Genomic DNA, 25741 nt, shown 5'->3' on the forward strand with positions numbered 1-25741 from the left:
GAGATGTGTGACTGAACATCCCAGCTCCATATCCCCTGGGAAGAAAGGGATCTGAGAATTAGAGGCCAAGATGGTACACAGTGCACCCAGAGGTCACAAGATTGATTCTTGGGAGGTATCCAAATAATTTCATTTGCTGTTCAGCTGCTGAATCTCATTCCTGAGGATAAAACCCAGAATAGTGGATCTAGATATCTAACTTCCTTCAAGGAAGGCTACAAAATATATACTCACTTATGCTGGTCGCCTCTGAAATAGTTTACTGCTCAATGAAAAATTAAGATATATCCCTTGATGGAAGGTGAATCCCTTACTCAATGCGAACAGAGTTTACAAGCGTGCTGCTTTAAATTTGTGTTCGGTTAAAGGGTCAGTGCGCCAACATTATTATTTACCCTGTTCTTCTTTACAGTGGCTAACATTATTGTGATATAAAACCCTTCATAATCTATGACCTAAGCAGTAAAGCAGTTGAACCCTATGAACCTTCCCAGTAGTTACAATTGCTTTCTGTCCTTGTACAAAGTGAAGGCCAGACAATTTTCAGTCAATGGCATGATACAAGTCCCATTATTTTCAGCACCCTCAACCTTGTTCTCTTTTCTGTTTGTAACCCTCTTTTCGCTCCTATTCTTTGAAGAGGGTTGCCATATAAAAAGTCTGCATTTGTCAACTATTCCCAAACAGTGACATCACACTACTACTGTTTTTCCTCTGCTTTTGCAAGGATGTAGTAACTGCAGTAGTAGCTTAATCAATACTGACTTCTTACTGGCTTCCACTAAATTCACTGGGAATTAATCCCTTTCATCTGGTTTGTAAATGGCAAGAAGAAAATTTGGTTTGATTTAGATATACATTTTGGCAGGTTAATCTTAAATTTTAATGTAGGTTGCTTAGTTGCCTCATCACAGGCACTATATCAGCGTATTAATTTTTAAAAAATATTCTCTAATCTATTATTGAGTGTATTTTCTGTTACCTGGTATACTTAGATTTGCTACTACTTACACTGTAAACCGAGCAGAAACAAAGTAATATTCCTATTTAGCATTTTCAGAATTAACAAAACAAAACAAAAAAAAGTTTGTTGAACAGTCTAGGTTCCTCAGGGTAGGTGTTACTTGCCTTGTTTTGAATCAAATAAAAGTGTGATTTTTACATGATCCTGTAAACTGTCTGAGCATACCTTAAGTGGCAGTTTTGCTTAACAACTTTCAGATATACAGTAATTTTGATCTGACAGCAAACGCTTTCTACTAAAAAATTATACTACTACCATTTACATTCAATTTCCATTATTTTATGGTGGGCTAAACAACTGAAGAATATTTCTTATGTTCTCCTTCCTCCTCTCTCATTAACGAATAGTATTATGCACAACTTCTAACAAGTACAGGGGTTAACCGTACTTCTTCCGTCATCATATCAGTTTGATAACATCACAATGTGAAATGGGTATGCACCTTTTCTTTCCCAGTGGAATGCGTTACAGAAATAAAGAGAATTATTTAGGTATAAACACTAGAATGCATGACAGGAACCATCACAATTAACCACAAGGTTACATTCTACTGTCTATTTAAAGCTTGCCGAGATAAACCATACACTGCATTCTGATCTAAACAAACTATAAGGAGTACACAAAACATCAGTATTACCTGTATATTAGCACCCAAAAAGTTAAAATAATGAAGTAATGTGAAATTTCTGTTTGGATCACATAACAGTGGCAATACAGTAATGTAAAATTGGATCTTTTAACACTAAACTGGACAAAGTGTTCAAAAAGAATACTGTAAAGAAAACAACTGCATTGGGAGGAATCTAGACTGGATGACGTAATAGGTCTTTTCCATCTCCAACTCCTGTTATTTTAATCCTGTCAGAGACTTTTTTCCTTTGGTTGATCGCATAGTTTATAGAGAGCAAACCAAATTTATCTGTCTTTGTATATTAAACTTTGAGCCCAATCCTACTCTCATATCAGTTAACAGGAACTTTGCCACCGACTTCAGTGGAACCAGCACGGGGTCTGTAGTTCACTATGCATAAATTTTGCATGCTAGACTCCATCAGATTAATTAAGATTTGTACAGCTATATCAATGACAGTACTGTACTTCCTGCATGTCTAGCAAGGATATGTGTTTCACTGCCTACACAGTCAAAATCATGAAGCATGTACACCTGTCTGATGAGCAATGCACAACTGATTTTGAGCCAGAGTGCAAGTGATAAAGTTGCTGCTCAGAAGCTGGGAAAAAGCTAAAAGTCTGGTATGTTCCTTTTCATGGTTCCTAAGTCTCAAGGGAAAGAGCTAGGCATTGCCTATGCTTGAAGGTAAGGGGAAAATTTACATCATTTACTAGGTGTGAGAGGTATTTATTACTACTTCCTTATTGGATAAATGTACACTATGAATTAACACTTAAAAAACCCCAGAATTCTGCATGTATCTCTATATAAGTATCACAAAGACTCTCTTACTGTTCCAGGCATATGACCTCTTTCTTGTTTGCCATTCTGAGGACTACCATTTTTCAGCTTTTTCTTCTTCTTCACTGTTTCTTTGTGTTCTCTCTGTTTGTTTTGTACTTCGATGAGGACAGAAATGAAGCTATTTTTCACTTCCTTTTCAAACTCCAGCTCATCCCTTAGAGCCAACTGCTGTACCAGCTCCTCAGAATAATCCTTAATGGCAGTCTCAATTTCTTCTAGTAGTTCATTTAGTTCAGCAACAGACAGTTTTTGTACTCCTGTTAGAAAATAAAGACAAAGTGAGAGTATGTTCTGCATAATGTAGAAAAAGCAGTGTCAGTTTTTTAGGCATGGGGAGATTATCAACAAAAAGGATTTTTAATCATCCCAAGAGTTTTGATAATTTACACTTCCACCACCAAAAAGATGCCATAAAAAATTCTAAAACAAACACACTATGTGCTTCGTGGGGATACAAGTTCACCATGAGCTTTTTTTAGGTTCGCTATTAAAATATGAAAATAACCACAGCTTTTTGATTACTCCAGAACTTGGTGAAAAGTTATACATAATTTGCAAATACAGGATGACAGCTATCCCTAAAGAAAGTGTGGTGAAGCTGCACAAGAACCATCTCCTGACATGACAATCTTGCTATCAGTTTATGTCTATTTCTCTCTCTCTGAAAAGCTATTGAAAAAGTTATGGCAGGACAACCCATGGTCATTTCTGGAGTCTGCATATTTTAGGCCTAGTATGATCAAGAGCTCTACTGGGTGATGAAATTCTAACTATGGATTCTGTTGCTGATTCTTTTAAATCCACGAGAAGCTTACGTAACCAGTGATCACAAGATGTTGCCGACATCTGCAAATTGTAGGAAGAGTAGATGAGTCACTCAACTGGCTTTGCTCCTTTCTTACAGATCCCACACAGTAGTTTTGGGCAACTGCTCATTTGCTCCAAGGATTCTCACAAGGGGTGGTACAACAGCCTACTTGTTCACCCTGAACAGGAGGGGTGACAATCAGATCAGTGGAAGGCTAGTAAGAAAATAGGGCTGTGATATATTTAGCATGACAACAATACACAGCTCCATGTCTCTTTCTTCTCTGTTCAGGCTCTGTGGTGGGGAATGGATGATTTCATGTCTCTGAAATAGGGACTAGATCAGTGGTTCTCAAACTTTTGTACCGGTGGACCCCTTTCACATAGCAAGCCTCTGAGTGCGACCCCCCCATATAAATTAAAAACACTTTTTTATATATTTAACACCATTATAAATGCTGGAGGCAAAGCGGGGTTTGGGGTGGAGGCTGACAACTCGCGACCCCCCATGTAATAACCGTGTGACCCCCTGAGGCGTCCCAACCCCCAGTTTGAGAAGCCCTGGCTAGATGAAGGCTAGCTGACACTCAAGCCAGACAAGAAAGAAGTGATGTTGGGTCAGCTGTAGGGAGCATCAAAATACAATAGTGAAAGTTATATGGGATACTTGACAGAGGGAGTATGTCCACCATTTGCAACACAACTTTGCCTTTTAGAGTATTGTTAGCTCCCAAGTGGCTCAGGTAGTAGGTGTGACAAAGAGGAATCAGCAGATATGTTCAGATTAAAGCCTGCTTGATTTAAAAGGGAAGATGCTGATCAACGGATGTTCTCCATGAGCTCTCTGGCTGTAGAATTCACTCCCGCACCTAAGTTTGCCAGAGCTGGGATTTGTTACCACCTAGACATGCCACAAAGCCCATTTTTTCCCACTGGCATTTGGGGAGCGGGTCAAAGAGGGGACCTGAAGAATATGATACATATAGTGTGATGAATGAGATGGATATTATTGTGTGGTCAGATTCAATTATCAAGTATTTTGTAGATTTTATATTGTTGCAAAATTGTTTTAAGGATGTTAAACTGCCACCCCTATAGATAGGTGCTGAAAAAATTAAATATATCTACAAGTACAACTCCCGCAAGTAGCAGAGGATATAGCTGAAACGTGATTCAATTTCTTCAATCACCCAGTAGGAAAATTAGACTGGAGCTAGCTCTTCTTCACTCCCTTGCTAAGGGGGAAATCATCAGCATTACCGTGGATGGCTCTTCATACTGGCAAGGGACTAAGGGGCAATCTTTACATCCTCAGAGAAGCTTAAGCCTCAACCGACTTTAAAATCTTAAAGCAATTTAGGCTTAACCCTTAGAAGGCTTTAAAGTGGTTCAAACTGCCAAAGGCCTTTAAAACTGTTTAAGATGCTTATGCCACTCTACATTTTCAGCACGTTGACTGTGGCCTCTACTTAGAATCATAGAATTGTAGGACTGGAAGAGACCTCAAGAGATCATCTAGTCCAGTCCCCTGCACTCATGGCAGGACTAAGTATTGCAGACCATCCCTGTCTTGTAGCATAGAATCTTGGTTATGTCATGGTCAATCAGTTTCTGAATAACGGTGCCCCAATGTGTCCAAAAAAATTGCAGGGATGTAAACATTCAGTAAAATCAAGTCTGATTGTCAGTGCTGGCAAAACAAACATGCCAACCTAGGTCAAGGCATTCTGATGATGTAAATGGCACCTAGAAGAGAGTGAAGTTCTCAAATGCAGATTAATTCTGAAATTGCTTTGCAACAGAAGAAACTGGAGGTAATAACCGCTTTCTGTTGGGCAATGACCTTAGAAGATGTCAGAGTAGATTCTGAGGAATTGGCAAAGCAAAACTAAATGATTTTTTTCATGCAAACCAAGGCATCAGTTGGTCAAAGCTGACTGTTCATCCATAAAAAAAATGAACAGGAATAACTGATAAGGAAGAGCAAAAATAATAACATATGAAATACAAAACAACTCTGAATATCAAAAGGTCTCTGAGAACACCTGAATCTTTTGGAAAATGTGGAAGCCTCACTTAATAGGCTTTGAAGTCTATGCCTTGGATTCCCCATCTCTGAAATACAGATTTTGAAGTCTTAGAGCAGTGGTTCATTCAAACTTCATTGCACCACGACCCCCTTCTGACAACAAAAATTACTACACGACCCCAGGAGGTGGGGGGAAAGGGGGAGCGAAGCCTGAGCCCACCCGAGCCCTGCTGCCCTGGGCAGTGGGGGCCCAAAGCCAAAAGGCTTCAGCTCCAGGCAGTGGGGCTCGGGCTTCAGCTTTGGGCCCGGACCCCAGCAAGTTTAATGCCAGCCCTGGCGACCCCATTAAAATGTTTGAGAACCGCTGCCTTAGAGAATGCTGCCTGGGATTGCCAGAGACCAGCCAGGACAGTACAGTTTGCAGTCTAAGTTTGATATACACTAAAGACAGTGAGTTATCTTGCCAAATGCCAGGTAGTTTTGTGGAGAGGCTTTGGACAATACAGACCCAGAAAGCAGAAGTGAGAATGCTGTCCAAGCATTCTAAATCCAACGAAAACCAGAATGATGTGGTTTTGAAGCGCAAGCCAGCAAAGCACAATCTTCAGGGTCATAACTTAACTCTTTTTAGCCAAGAGTTTCATTTAACTGCTATTCAGTATATCACGGTCACACTATAAATGTGAACTCTCCTAAGTCTTCATTTTTGCAAGACAAAGAAGGGAATCTAGTATTTTCCTTTGCCACAGAATAAAAGAAACAGTTACTTACTGTAACTGTGGTTCTTTGAGATGTGTTGCAGACATGTTTTCCACTTAGGTGTTTGTGCCCCTAGTGTGCCAGAGCCTTTTGCCTTGAAATACTCAGAGGGGTGGCGCTCGTGCCTCGTGGCCCCTCCCCTGGCTATGAGGCAGTGCCGCCCTCACCCCCGCCAGTTCCTTCACACCGAAATCCCATGAGAGGAGACTCCTATGCAGAGGGGAAAGAGGGAGGGTTGTGGAATACACGACTGCATCACAGCTCAAAGAACTAAAAGTAAGTAATTTATTTTTCGAGTAGATGCAGATGTGTATTCCACTTAGGTGACTCAAGCAGTATCCCAATCCGGAGGCAGGGCTTGGAGTCTACTGAAATAGGGATCGCAGGACCACCCTTGCAATGCCTGGGTCTGCTCTGGAAGATGCAGTAAAATAGCATAATAGTCATCCATACATACGTTTACCGACCATGTGGCTGCCCTGCAAATGTCCAGTTTGGAAATGTCACCAAGGAACAGAACACTATCAACGTTGCTTGTGCCCTTGTGGAGTGAGACCTGATGAGGAAGTGTAGCCGAAGCTCTGTCATACGCAGTCTTAATACAGGATGTTATCCATCTAGAGATGGTCTATGCTGAGACCGCTTGCCCTTTCATGTGGTCTGCATATGACATGAACAGACAAGGCAAAACACCAAACAGTCTAGTCCTGTCTAAAGCTAGACATTGCCAGACATCCAGAGTATGGAGGTGCTGTTTCTTTGGGGAGGAATGTAGTTTAGGGAAAAAACACAGATAAATATGCCTCCTGATTCAGATGCAACTGAGAGACCACCCTGGATAAAAACTTCAAGGGTGGTCACGACGTTACCTTTTGCTTGGAGTATTGAGTGTAAGACAGCTCAGCCATTAGAGCCTGCAACTCTCACACCCTTCCTGCCGATGTGATGGCTATCAAGAATGTGGTTTTCTGAAACAGGAGGGGCAGTGGACAGGATGTAAGAGGCTTGAATGGAAGGCCAATCAGAGCCATCAGAATCGTGTTTAAGTCCCACAGGGGGACCAGATCCCAATCTGGAGGATGGAAGTGGAGAAGCCCTTTCAGAAATCTTGACACCATGTCATTGGAAAAAACTGACTTCCCTTAAATAAGGGGATGAAATGCTGATATTGATGCCAAATGCAATTTCAGTGAACTGAGCGCAAGGCCCAATTTCTGAAGATGTAGTAGGTACTCCAAGGTGTCCTGGATGGAAACCCCAGTCAGTTTGGGTCCCACACACCAAGAACCTTTGCCACTTCACTAAGTAGGATATCCTTGTGGAGGACTTCCTGCTATTGAGTAGGGCTTGCTGGCCAACCACCGAGCACTGCTCTTCCTCTTCATTCAGCTAAGTAACAGCCACACCCCTAAGGTGCAGGGAGCTGACCGCAGGATGGAGGGTGTGGCCGTAGCTCTGAGTGAGCAAATTGGGGTGGAGAAGCAGCATTATGGGAAACTGAACTGACAAAGCAAAGAGGTCTGGAAACCTTGGCCACCCTAGAGCAATTAGGATGAGCTTGGCCTGATCCGCCTTGAGCTTGAGGATGACTTGAGGAATGATCAGAGTAGGGAGAAAGGCATACAGAAGAGCTGACTGCTAGCTGCAGTTGAAGGCTTTGGAGAGGGAGTCTGGACCAATGTCCCCCCAGAATAGGCAACACTTTCTGTTTTCCCTCATCACAAACAGGCTGATCGTGGGGATGCCCCCTATTGCGAAGATGACCCAGAGGACACTGGCCTTCAGGGACCACTCGGTGCTCAGAAAGAAAACCTTGCTGACATGGTCCGCAGGATGATTTTGCGCCACGGGCAAGTGCTACCACAGTGATGTCTTCTTTGATGAAGAATTGCCATAGTTGATCACCTCTAGGCAGAGTAACCTGGAATGTGCGCCCCCATTGTTTGTTCACCTACGCACAGACAATGCCACTGCAACATACTATGTGAACTACTGAGTGCCTGATACAATCCTGGAAGGCATGACATGCACAGTGAATGGCCCGAAGCTCCAGCATGTTGCTATGGAGTAAGGATTCCTGTTTTGATCCTAGACCCTGCACCCTCAGCAAGTCCAGGTGCCCACCCCCACCCCCAAGAAGGGAAGCGTCAGTAACCACTGACTTTGTTGGAGAGGGCTGAGCAAAAGGGCTCCCTTGGCACACATTGCATGGGAACACTCACCAGTGTAAGGAGTCTAGGACTAGTGGGGGAAGGCGAACTAATCTGTCCAGAGAATACAGGGCAGGGCGGTACACTGTCCTGAGCCACATCTGAAGAGGCTGAAGGCGAAGCCTGGCAAACTGGACCCCCTGTATACTAGGGGACATGTGCCCCAGCAGGCTAAGACACACCCGGACTGTCGTTGAGAGCTGAGTTTGCAGTCTGAGGCAGAGCTGTAAATTGCCTGGAAGCAGTCGGCTGGCAGGAATTGTCGCGTCCTCATGGAATCTAACAGGGCTCCAAGGAACTTGATTTTTTGAGTGGGAGCCAAGGTTAACTTTCCAGTGTTTACAATGAGTCCCAGATGGTCAAGCAAACACAATGTGGTGTTGACATGGGCAATAACCTCCTCTCTTGAGCCGCCCCTTCAGCAACCAATCCCTGAGTTACGGAAAGATGTGAATTCCTTTCCTCCTGAGATATGCCATGACCCAAAGCCATTTAAAAAGTTGGGTTTGTTTAGTTTGGAGAAGAGAAGATGGAGGGAGGACATGATAACAGTTATCAAGTACATAAAAGGTTGTTAAAAGGAGGAGGGAGGTAAATTGTTCTTGTTGACATCTGAGGATAGGACAAGAAGCAATGGGCTTCAACTGCAGCAAGGGTGGTTTAGGTTGAACATTAGGAAAAACTTACTGTCAAGGTAGTTAAGCACTGGAATAAATTGCCTAGAGAGGCTGTGGAATCTTTCTTATTGGAGATTTTTAAGAACAGGTTAGACAAACACCTGTCTGCGATGGTCTAGATAATCCTTAGTCAGCCATGGATGCAGGGCACTGGACTTGATGACCTCTCGGGGTCCCTTCCAGTCATACAATTCTATGCATTTGGTGAAGACTTGGGTGGCAGATGAGAGGCTGAAGGGGAGAACCGTATACTGGAAGTGGTGCTCTACTACCACAGAATCAAGAAGCTTCCTGTGGCTTGGTAGAATCACCACATGAAAGTAAACGTCCTGGAGATCCAAAGCAAAGAACATCATTCTGAGACAGTGCAGGGAGGATAGCCGATAGATGAGGTTCTACATCGTCACTCTATTTTATTAACTTGTTGAAGCCATGAAGGTTGAGGAGGGTCTCATCCAGCCCTTGGATTTTGGTATCAGGAAATATCCGGAGTAAAAGCCATGGCCCTGGTGTTGCGGCAGAACTTCCTCCACCACTCCCAACGTCAGCAGAGAGCTGACCTGCTTGATGAGTAAAGTCTTGTGAGAGGGGTCCCTGAAGGAGGATGGGGAGGGGTATGTGAAAGGGGTGTGGAGAGGAACTGGATTGCATAGCTCAATTTAACAGCATCTACGACTCAGCTGTCCGAGGTAACTCTGAGTCCTAAGCACTGTTAAAACGGGCCAGTCTGTCCCCAAAGGGATTGGGGGGCTGGGGAGGAAAGATGAAGAGGGTGGAGTAATGCTCTGGACTAAGGAGTCAAAACGGGCGCTTACCAGGCTCTGGGGGAGTGTGTGTGGATTGTCTGAAGCCTGTGCCTGATTGCTTCCTCTTGAGGGATCTATCCATCCTTCTTTCTGGGGCGAAAGGCTGCACACAGGAATGCTGCAGGGGATACTGTTGCTGCTAGCGAGCCCCATAGCGACGTCTTTGCATGGACAGCATGTACACTCCCAAGGACTCCTTTAAGGATTCCAGTGCTAAATACCATCAGTCTTGTCTGAGAACAAGACTGAGCCTAAGGGCAAGTCCTCTATGGCTTGCTGGATGTCCAAAGCGATCCCAGAGTTTTGCAAACATGAAGCCCTCCCCATAATTAGAGACCATCACCGTGGCCGAGGTGTCTCCAACATCAAGGGCAGACTGCAGGGACGCTTTGGCCACCGAACAGCCCTCCGTAACGAACACCTAAAACTCCTCAAACAAGGCTTTGGGAAACTGGTCCTTGACTTTGGACATGGCTGACCAATAGAAGCAATCATACTTGGACACCAAAGCTTGCTGATTCACAATATTCATCTGTAGGGACAATGAGGTATAGATACTTCTGCCCAAAAGATTCCAACTGCTTAGAGTCTCTGTCCTTGGGGGTAGACCTGAAACTCCCCTGCCTGGCCCTGTCGTTCACTGCCATTACAACCAGGGAGTTTTGGCCCAATGGGAATAGAACCCTTCAAATCCTTGTATCGGAATGAAGTAGCTTAGCCACCAGCAGTACCGAGGCCGGTGTACTCCACTGGGCTCTCGGCAGCTCAAGGAGCCCATTACCAGTCAGGAGGGCTATTTCTCCCAGGAATGGCAGGCTGTAGAATGTCTACCAGTTTGTGTGTGTTCTCTTGGAGAAACTGTACCAGGATGCCAAGCGATGTGGCTATGCGGTATAAAAGGTCCTGGTACAATTTAAAGTCCTTTTGGATAGGAGAGGATGAGCCAGGCAGCACACCATCATCCGGCGACAAGTATCTCGACTGAGCCAAAACTGGTTCTTGCTCCAGGGCAAAGTGCCCGGAAGGGAGGACTCCAGTAGCTCTGCAGGGAGAAAGGCCATCAATGCCTAGGCACATGGCTGTTCTGCAGTCAACAGCGCTGATCCGACAGGTGACTTCAGCTTTGACCGGGACAACGAGCAGGATCTCCACAAGTGAGGAGTGTCCCACTGAGTCAAAGAAGCCCATTGATACAGGTAGGGTATTGGTGGACAATAGTGCTGGAACAAGAACCTCCGTCCCAGCCATGGTGCACAGCCAACCCTGGAAACCATACTGGTCCATTGGCAGCCCTCAGAGCTTGTTGGGTGATGTGGAGCAGGATGACAACCAGCCCGACTTGGAATCAGAAGAGCCTTGGGATCTCAGCAAACAGGGCGGAGCAATGCACAAGTGAACCAACTAGTGGTCAGATTCATCGCTCACTCAGAACAAGGCGGAAACCATTGCCCTAATGAAGGCAGTACCATTGGCACTGAGCTTGCCAGTGCTACAGCCGTTGGTCCTGACACAAACAGCGGTATCGAAGCGCACGAGTGCATTGACGTCGAGGGTGGTGAAAGTTGCCATGGGACCATCTGTGGTGTCAAATGCTGCTGAGCTGAAGAGAGTCCCCATACTGATTCTGGTACCAGTTCCATGCCCACTGTGGGAAGGAGAATGTCTGGGTGCAGTGCCAAGGGGCATCACAATTCAGTGGGGTGGTCCTTTGGAGGGGTTGCTGAAGGCGCAAGCTTTGGAAAGTTCTGTACCAGTGCGGAGGATGAAATGGAAAGGCAGAGCGGGTCTGCCACAACCTGGTACATAGACACAGCAGATACAGTCAGTACTGGCATCGCCCTAATTGGTGCCAGACAACGGACATCTGGAGACCAGAACTAGTGTCAACAGCACGGGGTTTCTGCCCTTTCTACTGAATACCAGGGAACAGTCAGAGGTACCCACACCATCCCGTGTGCCAGAACCAGTCGTGTGCCAGTCCCTGCTTTTCCTGTAGAAGGCAGAGGAGTTGCCCTGCGACCTGGAGTGGTTCCGATTGGTCTTATGAGACCTCTTCATCAGTGCCAATGACTGAGAACAGCTCCTCCGCCTCTTCGGAGAGGCACCTACCTCAGAACAAGAGGCAGTGATGCTCTCCGAGCCAGAGGGCAATCTTTGGCCCAAAGAGGGCCTTGGTACTGGATCAGGTCACATGGACTGTTCAAGCAGCTGCTGTTTGACGTGAAGGTCTCGCACCACCTGAGTCTGCTTTTTGAACTATCTACAGATCAAACAATGCTCTTTAAGGTGGGCCTCGCCTAAACAAAGTAAGTACTGCATGTGGGGGTCACTGTTGGGGATAGCCCCTCCATACAAAGGACAATGTTTAAACCCTGGTGAGGACATCACTGTGGAACACTACCAACTAACACTATCTACTGACTACTAACACACACTAATTAACTAACTATATACAATAAACCAAGCTAAAACTAAAGGCAAGACTGTGAGACTACAACCACACATAACTCTGACTCCAGCCATGGGCGATCAGAAGGAACTGAGGGAGAGGGTCAGAGTGGCGCTGCCTCATATAGCCAGAAGAGAGGCCACCGCCACAAGCACCACCCCTCTATGGGTACTGCTAGGCAAAAAACTCCAGCACTGGGTGCACACACCTAAGTTAAATACATGCCAGCATCTACTTGAAGAACCAAAAATGCACAAAATCTTCTTTAAAAGAAGTCTTTGAAAGTTAAGGTGAAACTCTCACAACCACCCTCAACAGAAACTGCATTATGCAGTTGCAGAAGCCCATGTTGCAGCAGCACAGAAAATAACTGTTCATCTGATTCTTCTCTTGTTTATACCAAAACAGAGAAACCATAGTAACTGAAACAACATCATGGAAGAACTTTTTCTTCATCTTCTACAAAGCTTTCAACTTCTACTAACCTTAGATCATTTCTCTAAATGAAGAATACAGTACACACTAGCCTTAGCCTTAATGTGCATCTATCTGTAAGACACCTATCATCCTACCTAACTTTTAATATGTTAATAGTTTAACAAAGAATACATACCCTGTAAAAGGAGTCAAATCCAGCATGTCAAACTTTAATACAGCTGCTTTTGTTTTAAATACTGTAAAGGTATGGTTTAATATTCAATTATAGGCAAACACATTCATAGCAGTTTATAATGTTTATTTATTGAAATCAATTATGTTTCTCAGGGTACGTCTATACTTACCCGCTGGTTCGGCAGCAAGCAATCGATCTTCTGGGATCGATTTATCGTGTCTTGTCTAGACGCGATAATCGATCCCGGAAGTGCTCACCGTCGGTAATCCTGCTCCGCGAGAGGAGTAGGCGGAGTCGACGGGGGAGCCTGCCGCGTGTGGACCCGCGGTAAGTACCTTTAAGTTCGAACTAAGATACTTCGACTTCAGCTATGTTATTCATGTAGCTGAAGTTGCGTATCTTAGTTCGAACTGGGGGCTTAGGCCTGGTCTGCACTAACCCCCCAGTCGAACTAAGGTACGCAACTTCAGCTACGTGAATAACGTAGCTGAAGTCGACATACCTTAGTTCGAACTTACCGCGGTTCAGACGCGGTCCACACGCGGCAGGCAGGCTCCCCGACGACTCCGCGGTACTCCTCTCGCCGAGCTGGAGTACCGCAGTCGACGGCGAGCACTTCCTGGTTCGACTTATCGCATCCAGACCAGCCGCGATAAGTCGAACCCAGAACTTCGATCCCCAGCCGCCGAACTAGCGGCTGGGTGTAGACCAGCCCTTAGTGTGGACCAGCCCTCAGCTATATAGATATCTATCTATCTATATAGATATATATTATACTTTACTTTGCCTTTCAAGATTTTCTGACTGCATTTTCAAAGGCAGATGATTTCACAGATGGAAATGATTATAGATCAAGTATAAGGCAGTTTGAACCATTAGTTATTTTCAATACGTTAAAAATATAGTCAAGATATTAAATGAGTATCCCTTACTCTCTTCATAACTGTTGTTTGTACTGGACCTCTTGAGTGTTTGAATTTCCTGGGAAAGCATGGAGAGCCGGTCTGACTGGGTGGGTGTTTCTTCGTCTTCTGGGTCAGGTGATTCCTGCATCATTTCCTCTATTTCTTCAATCACCTTTAATAAAGATGCATACACATACTCTTAGGGAGAGAATCACTGGTAACGAGCAACAACTTATAATTTGCATATGTTCTACTAACAGCTCATCAACTTTTTTACATTTTAAATTTTCAATGTCTAGATAATTTTTCTTCCAATAAATGCATATTAGGTACTACTAACAAGGCAAAGCCAATGTTGAGACTGGGAATCAGGCATATCAATATAAAGGGAAATTTCTTTAAAAAATAGAAAATAGGACTATTTGCACAAATTAGTCTTTTCATAGCAAGTTTATTAATTAATCTAAACATATTGTCTCATAATGGCTAAGAAATAAAGTTTGCAGACATGCATACATAAGTCTTTATATAAAGTCCTCGGTCTCTCTGCTTCAAGACCACTGACGATTTGTTTGTATATCTTTTTGATATTCAGTCTGTTTTATTTTCTTAATTTTATCCCATTCCTCCAAGTTAAACCACTTTATACCATGATAAATATTTTTTCCTCAGTCCTTGATATGTACATCCTTCAAATATTTGTAGATAGGTATTCTCCCCTTAGTCATCCATAGCAAAACTACAGTATATTTTAGTTACTTTATTCTTTCCAGATAAGCGTACCTTCTACAGCCCTTTAATCATTTTATTGCTCTCTCTGGCCATCCCAGTTTGTCAATATATTCCTGTTAATTAGGCACCCCAAACAGAATGCAAAATTTCAGTTGTGGTAACACCAGGCTTGTCCAAAAAAGGAACTACAACCTCCTGGTTCTGTAAACCAATTTTTTTTTTTTTTTAAACCACCACATCACATTTATATTGTATATTGCACATTTATGTTTAATTTATTTAGGTGTCTTTCAGTGTTACTAATTTCCAGATGTGTCTCATGAAGAGAAGAAATTCTTTATTTGCTTATACATCAATGATAGGAGCCTGGGTAACAAACAAGAGGAATTGGAATTGCTGACTTACAGGCATAAATAAGATCTAGTTGTATTACTGAAACCTGGTGGGTTGATTCACCCGATTGGAATGTTAAAAATCAATGGTTATAACCTATTTAAGAAGGACTGAGTGGGCAAGAGGGGTAGGGGAGTGGCAATCTGTGTCAAAAAAGGCATTACTTGTTTCCAAGTAATTGATAACTTGGAAGAAAATGATCTGAATGCTTATGGATCAATGTCCTAACAGACAAAGCATTAGTTGGTGTCTACTACAGTCCACCAGATCACAATAGGAACAAGATCACTGCCTGCTTTTGCACACATCTATAATGGGTCAGGGAAAATAAACCTCTGTGATCATGGAAGACTTCAATTTCAGTGACATATACTGAAGGTCTCAAGCTACCAGTACTAAAACATCCTTGGAATTTCTAAACTTTATAGATGACAATTTTCTAACCAAAAAAAAAAAAATCTTACACCCAACATAGGTGAATTCTTTATTAGACTTGGTCCTAACAGATAAAGTAGAAATGATCACAGAACTAAAATTTAATGGTAGGTTAGGAAGAAGTGATCATGATTTGATCACCTTTACAATGTGCAAGCAGAATAAAGTCTAGAACAGTATACATACATACATACATACACACACACACACACACACACACGGTGCCTTTATAAGGCCATTTTCAATATGAGCCAAATCAGCTGGGAGGAAGAATTTAACCAAAGAAATGTGAATGGTACAGTAACTCCTCACTTTAAGTCATCCCGGTTAACGTTGTTACGTTGCTGATCAATTAGGGAACATGCTCATTTAAAGTTGTGCAATGCTCCACTCTCACATTGTTTGGCTGCCTGCTTTCTCCACAGCTGGCAGCCTCTCTATGCCCCCCCACCCCCTCCACAGTGCTTCCCGCCTGCCGGCAGACCCTGCAGATCAGCACCTTCCCCCTTTCCCCCCCCCCCGCAATCAGTTGGCTTGCAGCGTTTGGAAGGGAGGGGGGAGGAGAGAGGACCCAGCGTGGGAAGTAAAGGGGGAGCCCTTCCCCCGCCCCTGGTGCTTGCAGAGTAGGGGAAGCTGCCGCTGCTGCACAATGTGCTTCTCCTAGCCTATAGTACCTTCAGATTCCTTGCCTGCCTCATCTCCAATGCCAGTGGGCTGTGCCTGTGTAGGGTAAGGCAGGGGCACCTCCCAACTATAGCACTGTACTGTATGTACAGTATGTTTGTAAACACACAGCATGTGCACACTACTCCCCCCACCCCCCCTAAGCGTAGTATTAAATTGCTTGTTTAAAATGTATATAATGCCTTTTGTATGGCAAAATTTTTTTTCCCTGGAACCTAACCCCCTCATTTACATTAATTCTTATGGGGAAATTAGATTCGCTTAACATGGTTTCACTTAAAGTCGCATTTTTCAGGAACATAACTACAACGTTAAGTGAGGAGTTACTGTAATTGGGAATAATTTAAGAACACCTTACTAGATGCCCCAAAAGCCACAATCGAGGAAGAAGGCCAGGCTGATTAAAAAAACCCAACCTGGTTTAAAGGGAAATTGAAGACAGCTATAAAAAAAAAAAAAAAAAAGGGTTCAGAGAAGAGTCATGAGAGTGATTAAAGCATAAGAAAACATGCCTTATAGCTACAGACTCAAATAGCTCAATCTATTTATCTTCACAAAGAGAAGGTTAAAGGGTGACGATGACAGTTGATAAGTATCTACATAGGCAACAAATATTTGATAATCTAGCAGCGAAAGGTATAACAATCCAATGGCTGGAAGTTGAAGCTAGATCAATTCAGACTGGGATTTAGGAATATATTTTTGACAGTGAGTGGAAATTAACTATTGGAACAATTTACCAAGCGTCATGGTAGATCACTGAGAATTTTAATCAAGATTGGATGTTCTTCAAAAAGTTATGCTCTAGGAATTATTTTGGGGAAGTTCTATGGCCTGTGTTATACAGGAGCTCAGACCAGATGCTCACAATGGTTCCTTCTGGTCTTGCATTTCCCTCCACCATATTGAGAATCTGCATTTTATGCTATTTCCCCCAGCTGCAATAATTTACTTTTTCCAAATTGTATATCAGGGGTTTTTGTGGCCCATGTTTCTTCTCTCTTTTGGTTCCTTTCACAGAAATATTTCTCTGTACTGATTGCTGATAATCCTCTGCAGTTTACTAACACAGGTGAATTTAATGTGCTGTTTTATTTATGATTCCAGATCATTGATGAAAATATTAAAACCAGGCATTGCATTGCCCTGCTCAACATCTCCCCAAACTCAATACCACTAGTTTATCATTAACTTTTATCCAGTTTTTACTCCCATTGGCAGTGTTTTTAGCAAGTCAGTTTGGAATTTTTTTTTTAGATTATCAGAAAATATCAAACCCTCCACTAAAATCTAAATGTACCACATCAACTCCATTCCTGTCATTTACCTAATTTGTAGTTTTATTTTAAAGAGCAATCAAGTTTTTCTGCCAACCTTTGTTCTTTATAAATCCATGCTTCTTATTACTTGTTATTAACCTTCACCAGTTTCCCTTCTCTTATTTGATTACTTTAGTATAGATAGAAGTTAGATGTATCAAGACAATAATTGACAGAATTGCTCTCTCCCACATGACAACTGGTCCTGCATATTCATTTACCTCCAATTTTTCAAGATTTTCCTAGTTATCCATCAGTTTTCAAAAGTCATAATTTTACAGTAAGCTTATGACGATCCCATGGCCGGCTTTTGGCTCTTAATTTAGGAGCAGTTTTGTCTACATCTTCTTCCTTCAGATTCCTGCTGGCTCATGTCAGGAAACTGAAGTATGAGAATTTCAAAGACCCATATGGGAACCCCAAAGCTGAAGCAGAGGGCAATTTGAAAGATGGAAAAGTACCCAATGCATCCCTTTGGCTATATCTACACTGCAAGTGAGGGGTGTGATTCCCCTGCTTATGTACAGATACTTGTGCTAGCTCTCATCAAGCTAGTGAGCGTATAAATAGCAGCATAGCTAGAATAGCACAGGTGGAGATATGGCTGAGCTGCACCGAGTACAAAGCTATCTGAAACTGGTGGGTATGTACGTGGCACGGCTCAGCTGTGTCTCCACTACCGCTACCTGTGTTACCGCAGCTATACAGCTATTTATACTTGTGCTAGCTAGCTGAGAGCTAGCACAAATATGTCTACATAAGCAGGAGAATTACCCCCCTAGATCATGGTATAGACATTGCTGCTGTAACTATAAACAAAAGGGATCAGTTCGTCTCCAAATCTCTTTAGCATCCACTAACTAGGAAGAACAAAAGGCATAGAACTAAGATGCAATATTAAGCCGTAACAGTGCCTTTTTGTTGAATATTTTTCTTTACCTGCTCTGCTGTGAACAGAGGTTCATCACTGATGCAGGAAACTATAATAGAGTGCATATCCAGCTGTTCTCGAAGCTCTTCATCATCTGATAGGTCAAGGTTCAAATGTTCATTTAACTGAAAGCGCACACAGAAAAAGTGAAAGGGCAAAAAGTTATAAGAAGAAAGTCTGGTTCCATTATTGTTGACATCAAAACAGATTCTTGCTCATATTCAAGAATCTAAAAGATATAAATAATTCTTATACCATAAAACCAAATATCTCAACAAACGTGAAAATGAAACTGTAGCTGAAGCGTATTTTATTAATTTTATCATCTTTTTGTTTTGCAAAGAATATTAACATATTCTTTACTTTCCCAAAGGGGGGGGGGGGGGGGGAAGACTACTTTAAACACACACCACTGACTCAATGCCATCCAAACATTTGTAGACTAGCCAAACAGTCCATCAGACTCATGTAGTTCACCCTGTACTCCTTCAAATAGAAGCAAGATACCAAAATAGATGCATCAGTGAAAGGATACACAAGAGATTTATATTTAATCAGACTTTCTGTAACTTTATAGAATTCTTTGTAAGATTACTGCTATTTACATCTGAGAAAGTCATCAGAATTTTTGACATATGCAAGAATCAGCAGTGCATGTCATTACTTACTTTATATACAATATACATTAAGTCACATGTAATAAAGTTACAATTAGAAGCCAGGGTGGGCAGACAATTCAAGGTTGTGATTTTCCAACCATAAAACAATGCTTTTTATTTTCTGGAAAAAACCTCTATGTTTTATTAAATGAGAAAACCCCACACATACTGTGGGATTCATTTCACAAGCATTTGTTCCTCAAACAAAAAGGCACACATTCTCATAAGAGCTTGCAGTTCCACAATTAAACAGGGGGACACAAAAATCAAGTCCCCAGACTAATAACACTAGGCCTACCATTATGCCGTTATATACGAATATACTTTTACCATATTATTTGCATTTTCACCACCTTATCTATTACAACATTTCACCCAAACAAACCAATCTGAATGTGCTGAATACACTTGACTAATGCTGAATTGGCTAGATGGGAATGAAGGTCTCTTAAAAATTGTCAAAATTCTGACTTTAGCTGCCCTGTCTCATTTACTTGCTTTTTCATACCCTGGGTTCACTATATGACCTTTATATTTGGGACCAATCATACTGGCTACACAATAAGAAAAATCCATTGCCTCACTTGAATCAGTTTTTGATTTTCTATTATGCAATTCCAGTTTTGTTAACTAGATCAAGATTTTCACTGAGACTATCAACTACCTGCATTCTGTCAAATCCCTCCCAAACTATCTTCAAATTTAGTGCCTATTGAGTATCCTGTTGTGGAAAACATGTGCTATGTTTTCATTAAAGTCTTTCTGGTGCTCAGTGCAAATTTCATCATGCTTGTGGTTGGATGCAAATTTACAGGCAATCTTCCCAAATACCTCACCAAGTGTCATTGGAAAATTGGGGTATCAATCCTATTTTTTCAAGCACCCAGTTATTAGGCTGCAAAAGAACATCCAAACATTCACAATATGCTTCAGTACATTATATTATTAAAATGACACTTCTTGGCTAAGCAATGCTAGTGGTGCCTATTTTCTCCATTAGTAGGAAGGGGCAAGTGTTGCTGTATTTCAGTCTCACGTATTTGTAGAGCAAGGAAGTATATTTGGGCTCCGATCCTGCAACTGGATCCACACAGATGCAGGGATTTGCCTGTATCTATCTGATTGCAGGATATGGCCTTCGTTGGAAAAAGTCCATAATGAATTTACCAAGACACAGGAATACCCCCCAACATTTTCGGATACCATTCAATACACAAGAGGCAAGACAGTAAGTGAACAAGAAGACTTCCACAGTTTATTACTGTCTTTCCCTTGCCCCTCTGTTATGCAAATTGGTCCGTTTGTTGACCTGTCAGTCAGTTTAGAAGGAACCCACATCTTAACACTTTATTGAAAGCGAGGAGCAGAAATGTATGCATCAGATCTGTCAATGTTAAAAGACAACCCTTGCTGCTAATGCCAATACAAACACATTAAAAAGAAAAATATTTTAAAGTGATCACGAATAACTATTTTAATAAAAATTACATCCTATGTTGTTTCTGTACCAAGACAAAAAGGCGTCAAAAGGTTTTTGGCTACAGAACTTACCCCTTTTTCTGAGAGATTCAGTGTTGGCATATGCAAAGCTCTGGTGTGGGAGGACTTCCAATCAACTGGCATTACATTACCATAATTATCAGTCAAAGCATTCCAAATCCTGGACAAAAGGATTAAAGAAACAAACTGATATTGAAATGAATAGCAACTGATCTTCTACAAAACAAAAACAAAAAATAAAACACAGAATATCTTTTTTTAATACCTGTATCAATTGGGAATTCTCTCAGGTATTCAATTTAAAATATTTTTAAAGTTTTTACAGTCAAAGAAATAAACGCTGCAAAAGTTTGGTTTTATTTATGTATCGCCTGAAATGCAAAAAGGGGACTCATTTGCTGATGCTTGCACGGCAGAGAAATAAAAAGAAAACTGAAAAAGAGCCATGCTTCCTGATGGGTCATGTAACAAAATTTGGGGGGTAAATTTCCCTTTGTTGAAATGTTAGCCAGACAATGCTCTATACCCTTTCCTACTTCTTTTCTATGTTGTTCTAATTTCCCTTGCCTTGTGCATCTCAAAACTAGGAATTAGCAAGTTGAGCAGCAACTCCCAAGCCAAAACTTCACTTAATTTCAGTGAAGACTGCACAACTATGAAGGAATGTACAAGTAAAAATAAAAATGCACTAGTCAGGAAAGTCTCTAATATTTATGGAAGTGAAAGATTAAGAAAGAAAGGTTAAAACTTAACTTTGTTACAAATCCATTTGCAATACTCAACTTTTTCTAAAATTCTGCTTTGTGTCTAGAACTATCCACGCTTCGTTTCAGGCCAAAGATGAAGATCTGGGTTTTTTCAGATAAGTTTATTTAGTCATTTGAGTTAAAGAAAAAAAATATCCCCCCCCCCCATCTAAAAAAAAAAATATAGTGAGACCTAAAAATGACTAAAAAAAAAGCTTAACTTCAAATTTTATGTGTGGCTAGACCTAGGTGAAGAACTGTCACTTCGCTAATTAAAATCCCTCCATATACAACTAAAAAAGTTTAAAAATTTAAAACTGGTTATCGTGTATTCTCATTATGAGATTTTTATTGTAGTGTTTCAGATCCCTCTGATCTTCAACTTCATCCCATGAGAGAGGAACAGGCTGCTGTATCCCCATTAAATCAAAAGAAAACTCTCCACAGGATTTGTGGTAATGTTCAATAGATGTCATAAGAACGGCCATAATGGGTCAGACCAAAGGTCCGTCTAGCCCAGTATCCTGTCTTCCAACTGTGGCCAGTGCCAGGTGTCCCAGAGGGAATGAACAGAACAGGTAATCATCAAGTGACCCTTCCCTTGTCACCCATTCCCAGCTAATAGCAACAGAGGCTAGGGACACCATCCCTGCCCATGCTCGCTAATAGCCATTGATGGCCCTACCCTCCATGAATTTATCTAGTTCTTTTTTCTCACAGACTATCATGAAACTGTCTTGATGGGCAAAAGGGGCATTGTTAAACCATTTTAGCTCAATGGGGGCACCTTAGGAGGAAAGCCCTGCTGGTGCTCACTGACAGTCTGCCTACCCTGCGGAAAAGGTGTGGCATTCGCTCACCTTGGCTGACCCACCTGGGTTACAACAGTAGCGCACACGGGGTTTATAACCCCAGGGAGAAAGCACAGAGACGCTGACAAACTTGGATGTTGACCTTTAACGTTGCTTTCTAAGTGGCCATAGGAAAGATGAAGACAACTATTGGCAGCAGCTCTGGTTAGCAGCGCCCACAGGGCCGCCTCGGGTGTGAACTTGAGTTCAGAGCCAAGTTGCGCTGGGCCCCCACAGCGGCTGTTTGCTGACTACAGTGTGGCGAGGCCCAGCACGCACAGGCCACAGCCCTATCAGCCTAGTAGCGCCCCCACCCCACCGAACGGGGACACCCCCTCCAGGCCTTCCCACCCCAACGGACCCTTCACGCGCCGCCCTCTCCCAACTACGTGCTGCAGGCCCCTACGGGGGCCCCGCGGGTGCCGTTCACCCCCTCCCGGCGCCCCGCCCCCGCTCACTCGTCTTCCTGTAGGGCGCTCTGCTCGCTGAGGGGCCGCAGCGGGACCCGGCTCTCGCTGCCGCCGTCCCGAGGCGGGGGGGGCTTGAAGCAGAGGAGCAGCTTGTCCCCCAGGGCTCCGGGCCCCCAAGTGCCCCCGTCCCGGGCCGGCTCGGGGCTGCTCCCTGCGGGGGGCTGGAAGCCGGAGAAATCCTGCCAGTCCCCGGGGTCCCGCTGCGAGGCCGCCGCCATGGCCGCCACCGAGACACCGGGCTGCGCGCTCGGCGGAGCGCGCTCCCGGGGCTCCTCCCGCTGCAGCGGAGACGGGGCGGGGCCGGTCCCGGGCCGAAGAGGCCCGCTGGGGGCCTTGGCGCCCAAAGAAGCCGCCTGCAAACGGCGGAGGCGGCCGCGCGGCTGGCATAGGCCAGGGCCGGCGCTGGGGTCCTAGGAACAGGGAGAGCGGAAAGGAGCCAGCCCCGCCCCCGTCCCGAGTGACCGTTGGGCGAAACCCTGAGCCCCCCGCGCCGCGTGCGCGGAACGGCCTGACTCCTGCCCTGGCGGGCGGGGAGGGGCGCGGCGCTCGCAGCACGGGGGCCGTTAACCGAGCTGCGGCAGACAGGTAACCCCAGCAGCCGCGCTCCTCCTACCCCCGGGACGTGACCCTAGCCCCGGCCTCCTCTAGGCAGCGCCCCCTTTCTCTGCCAGCGCTGGGCCTCAGCAAGGTTCAGCCTCTGCTCCGACTCGGCCGCGCCTTGGAAGGTCCCGCTGGACGGGCAGAGGTCAGTGGTTCCCAGTCAGGCTGGGGGCACTTCGGGCCGCTCCTGGTCAGTGTTTTCAGTCAGGCCTGGGATATAGGTGGGCAGGGTGCGCTGATAAGGTTTACAGCTGGGAGGGGGCGTAGCACTTGGGAGGGCAGGGTTAGAATTCATCCACCTGGACAGGTTGGAGAATTGCTCAGAAATCACCAAGCTGAAATCCAGTGCAGCGTGATCACCGTAGCCAAAACCCGGAGAGCTGAACTGCAGTAACCCAAACCCCTTCTCTCCACAGCACGTGGCACAGAGAACTATGGCCAGGACAGTGGGGAGGACAAACCCCCGGCCCTGGGGCAGGCTACCCTGCTGCTGAATGGCTCTTGGGGCAGTGTAGGGAAGTCGTTGTAGCCCAGCCATTCCAAACAGGAGTGAGCGGGGCTGTGATCGTGGAGTTACAGAGATCACCCTTTTTTGCTGGGGGCTGTTGGCACCTGACCCCTGCAGGCACAAGGTACAGGGAAGGCTGCAGTGTGTGTGTCTCTGCTGTGATCTGCCAGGACTGCAAACTACAGCTCCCACCCTGTGCTTTCAGGGATTGGGTGTCACGGGTGCTGCGGCAGAGGAGGGAACCCTCTGCAGCTCTGAAATCCCGGGAGTGAATGAGCAGGGCCGAGCTGAACCCCCAGGCCAGGACTGCCAGGCGAAGGATGAGCCCCTGGCCGTGGGTAGGGTGACCAGATGTCCCGATTTTATAGGGACAGTCCCGCTATTTGGGGCTTTTTCTTATATAGGCTCCTATTACCCCCTCACACTTGCTATCTGGTCACCCTAGGTGTGGGGGAGGCTATTCTGTTGCTGAATGGCTCCTGCCCTCACAATGATCCAAACTCCCACTTATCTGAAAAAAATCCATGTCCCCAGTGGTATTCAGAGTGTCCCCGGTGGTATTCAGAGAATGGGGACTATAGTGTATTTTCTTTAGAGAGAAAAAAAATCAAATGCACAACTACAAAATGAGGAATAATTGTTAAGGTGGTAGTACTGCTAAAAAGCATCTGGGGGGTTATGATTCAGTTGTGAAGAAGGATAATATGCTGTGGTGTATTAACAAGAGTGTCATATGTGAGATATGTTTCAGAGTGGTAGCCATGTTAATCTGTATCAGCAAAAACAAGGAGTCCTTGTGGCACCTTAGAGACTAACAACTTTATTTAGACATAAGCTTTCATGGGCTAGAACCCACTTCATCAGATGCATGGAGTAGAAAATACAGTAGCAGATATGTTTATACATAGTACATGAAAAGATGGGAGTTGCCTTACCAGGTGAGGGGTCAGTCTAATGGGACAATTATCAGTAGAATACCAAGGGAGGAAAACTTCAGAAACAGACTCCAATGTGAAACTGAAGAACTGGAATTAATTTGCAAACTGGACACCATCAAATTAGGCCTGCATAAAGACTGGGAGTGGATGAGTCATTACAAAACCTAATTTTACCATACTAATTTACTCACACCTGCTTGTCAACTGTTTGAAATGGGCCACCCTCATTACCACTACAAAAGTTATTTTTCCTCTCTTGGTATTCTACTGATAATTAAATTGTCTTATTAAACTGACTCCCCCTCTCCCCCCCCTGCAACCTGGTAAGGCAACTCCCATCTTTTCATGTATAAATATACCTGCTACTGTATTTTCCACTCCATGCATCTGATGAAGTGGGTTCTAGCCAATTCCCAAATAAATGTGTTAGTCTCTAAGGTGCCACAAGGACTCCTTGTTGTTTTTATATGTGAGATGTGAGGTAATTGTCCCGCTCTACTCATCACTAGTGAGGCCTGTGATATGAGTCCCATGTGCCATACGTTAAGAAAGATGTGGACAAATTGGAGAGTGTCCACAGGAGAGCAACAAAAATGATAAATGGTTTAGAAAGCCTGATTTATGAGGAATGGCTAAAAAAAACAAGGCATGTTTAATCTTGAGAAAAGATTGAAGGGGGACCCAATAAGTCATCAGATATGTTAAGGACTTATAAAGAGGACTGTGATCAATTGTTCTCTGTCTGCTGAAGGTAGGATAAGAAGCAGTGGGCTTAATCTCCGCTAACTGTAAGGATAGATCTGGTCTGGAATAGGTTCCAAGGGAGGTTGTGGAATCCCTATCATTGGAGGTTTTTAAGAACAGGTTGGACAAACAGCTATCGGGAACGATCTAGCTCAGGGGTCAGCAACCTTTCAGAAGTGGTGTGCCGAGTCTTCATTTATTCACTTTAAGGTTTCACGTGCCGGTAATACATTAACGTTTTTAGAAGGTCTCTTTCTATAAGTCTATATTATATAACTAAACTATTGTATGTAAAGTAAACAAGGGTTTTCAAAATGTTTAAGAAGTGTCATTTAAAATTAAATTAAAATGCTGATCTTATGCCACCAGCCTGCTCAGCTCGCTGCCAGCCTGGGGTTCTGTTCACCTAGGCCAGCAGAGGGCTGATCAGGGCCTGCGGCCAGGACCCCAGACCTGGGGGGGGGGGGGGGGGGGT

General features: G+C 43.9%; 1 protein-coding gene across 1 annotated transcript in view; it reads right to left on the bottom strand.

Moving 5' to 3' along the window:
* Window positions 1-23976, bottom strand: part of FEZ2 (fasciculation and elongation protein zeta 2) — a 53068-nt gene extending 29092 nt beyond the window's left edge. The window contains exons 1-5 of the mRNA XM_026649629.2: window positions 22465-23976; window positions 20461-20569; window positions 18259-18375; window positions 13784-13928; window positions 2490-2758 (exon numbers count right to left, since the gene is read on the bottom strand). Coding sequence (XP_026505414.1) covers window positions 2490-2758; window positions 13784-13928; window positions 18259-18375; window positions 20461-20569; window positions 22465-22694 — 870 coding nt within the window. The 5' untranslated portion in view covers window positions 22695-23976. The remainder of the gene's footprint in view (window positions 1-2489; window positions 2759-13783; window positions 13929-18258; window positions 18376-20460; window positions 20570-22464) is intronic.
* Window positions 23977-25741: the final 1765 nt, after the last annotated feature.

The sequence above is a fragment of the Terrapene carolina genome, unplaced genomic scaffold (assembly GCF_002925995.2).
Source record: "Terrapene carolina triunguis isolate 2854851 unplaced genomic scaffold, T_m_triunguis-2.0 Scaffold85, whole genome shotgun sequence".
NCBI classification, from domain to species: Eukaryota; Metazoa; Chordata; order Testudines; family Emydidae; genus Terrapene; species Terrapene triunguis.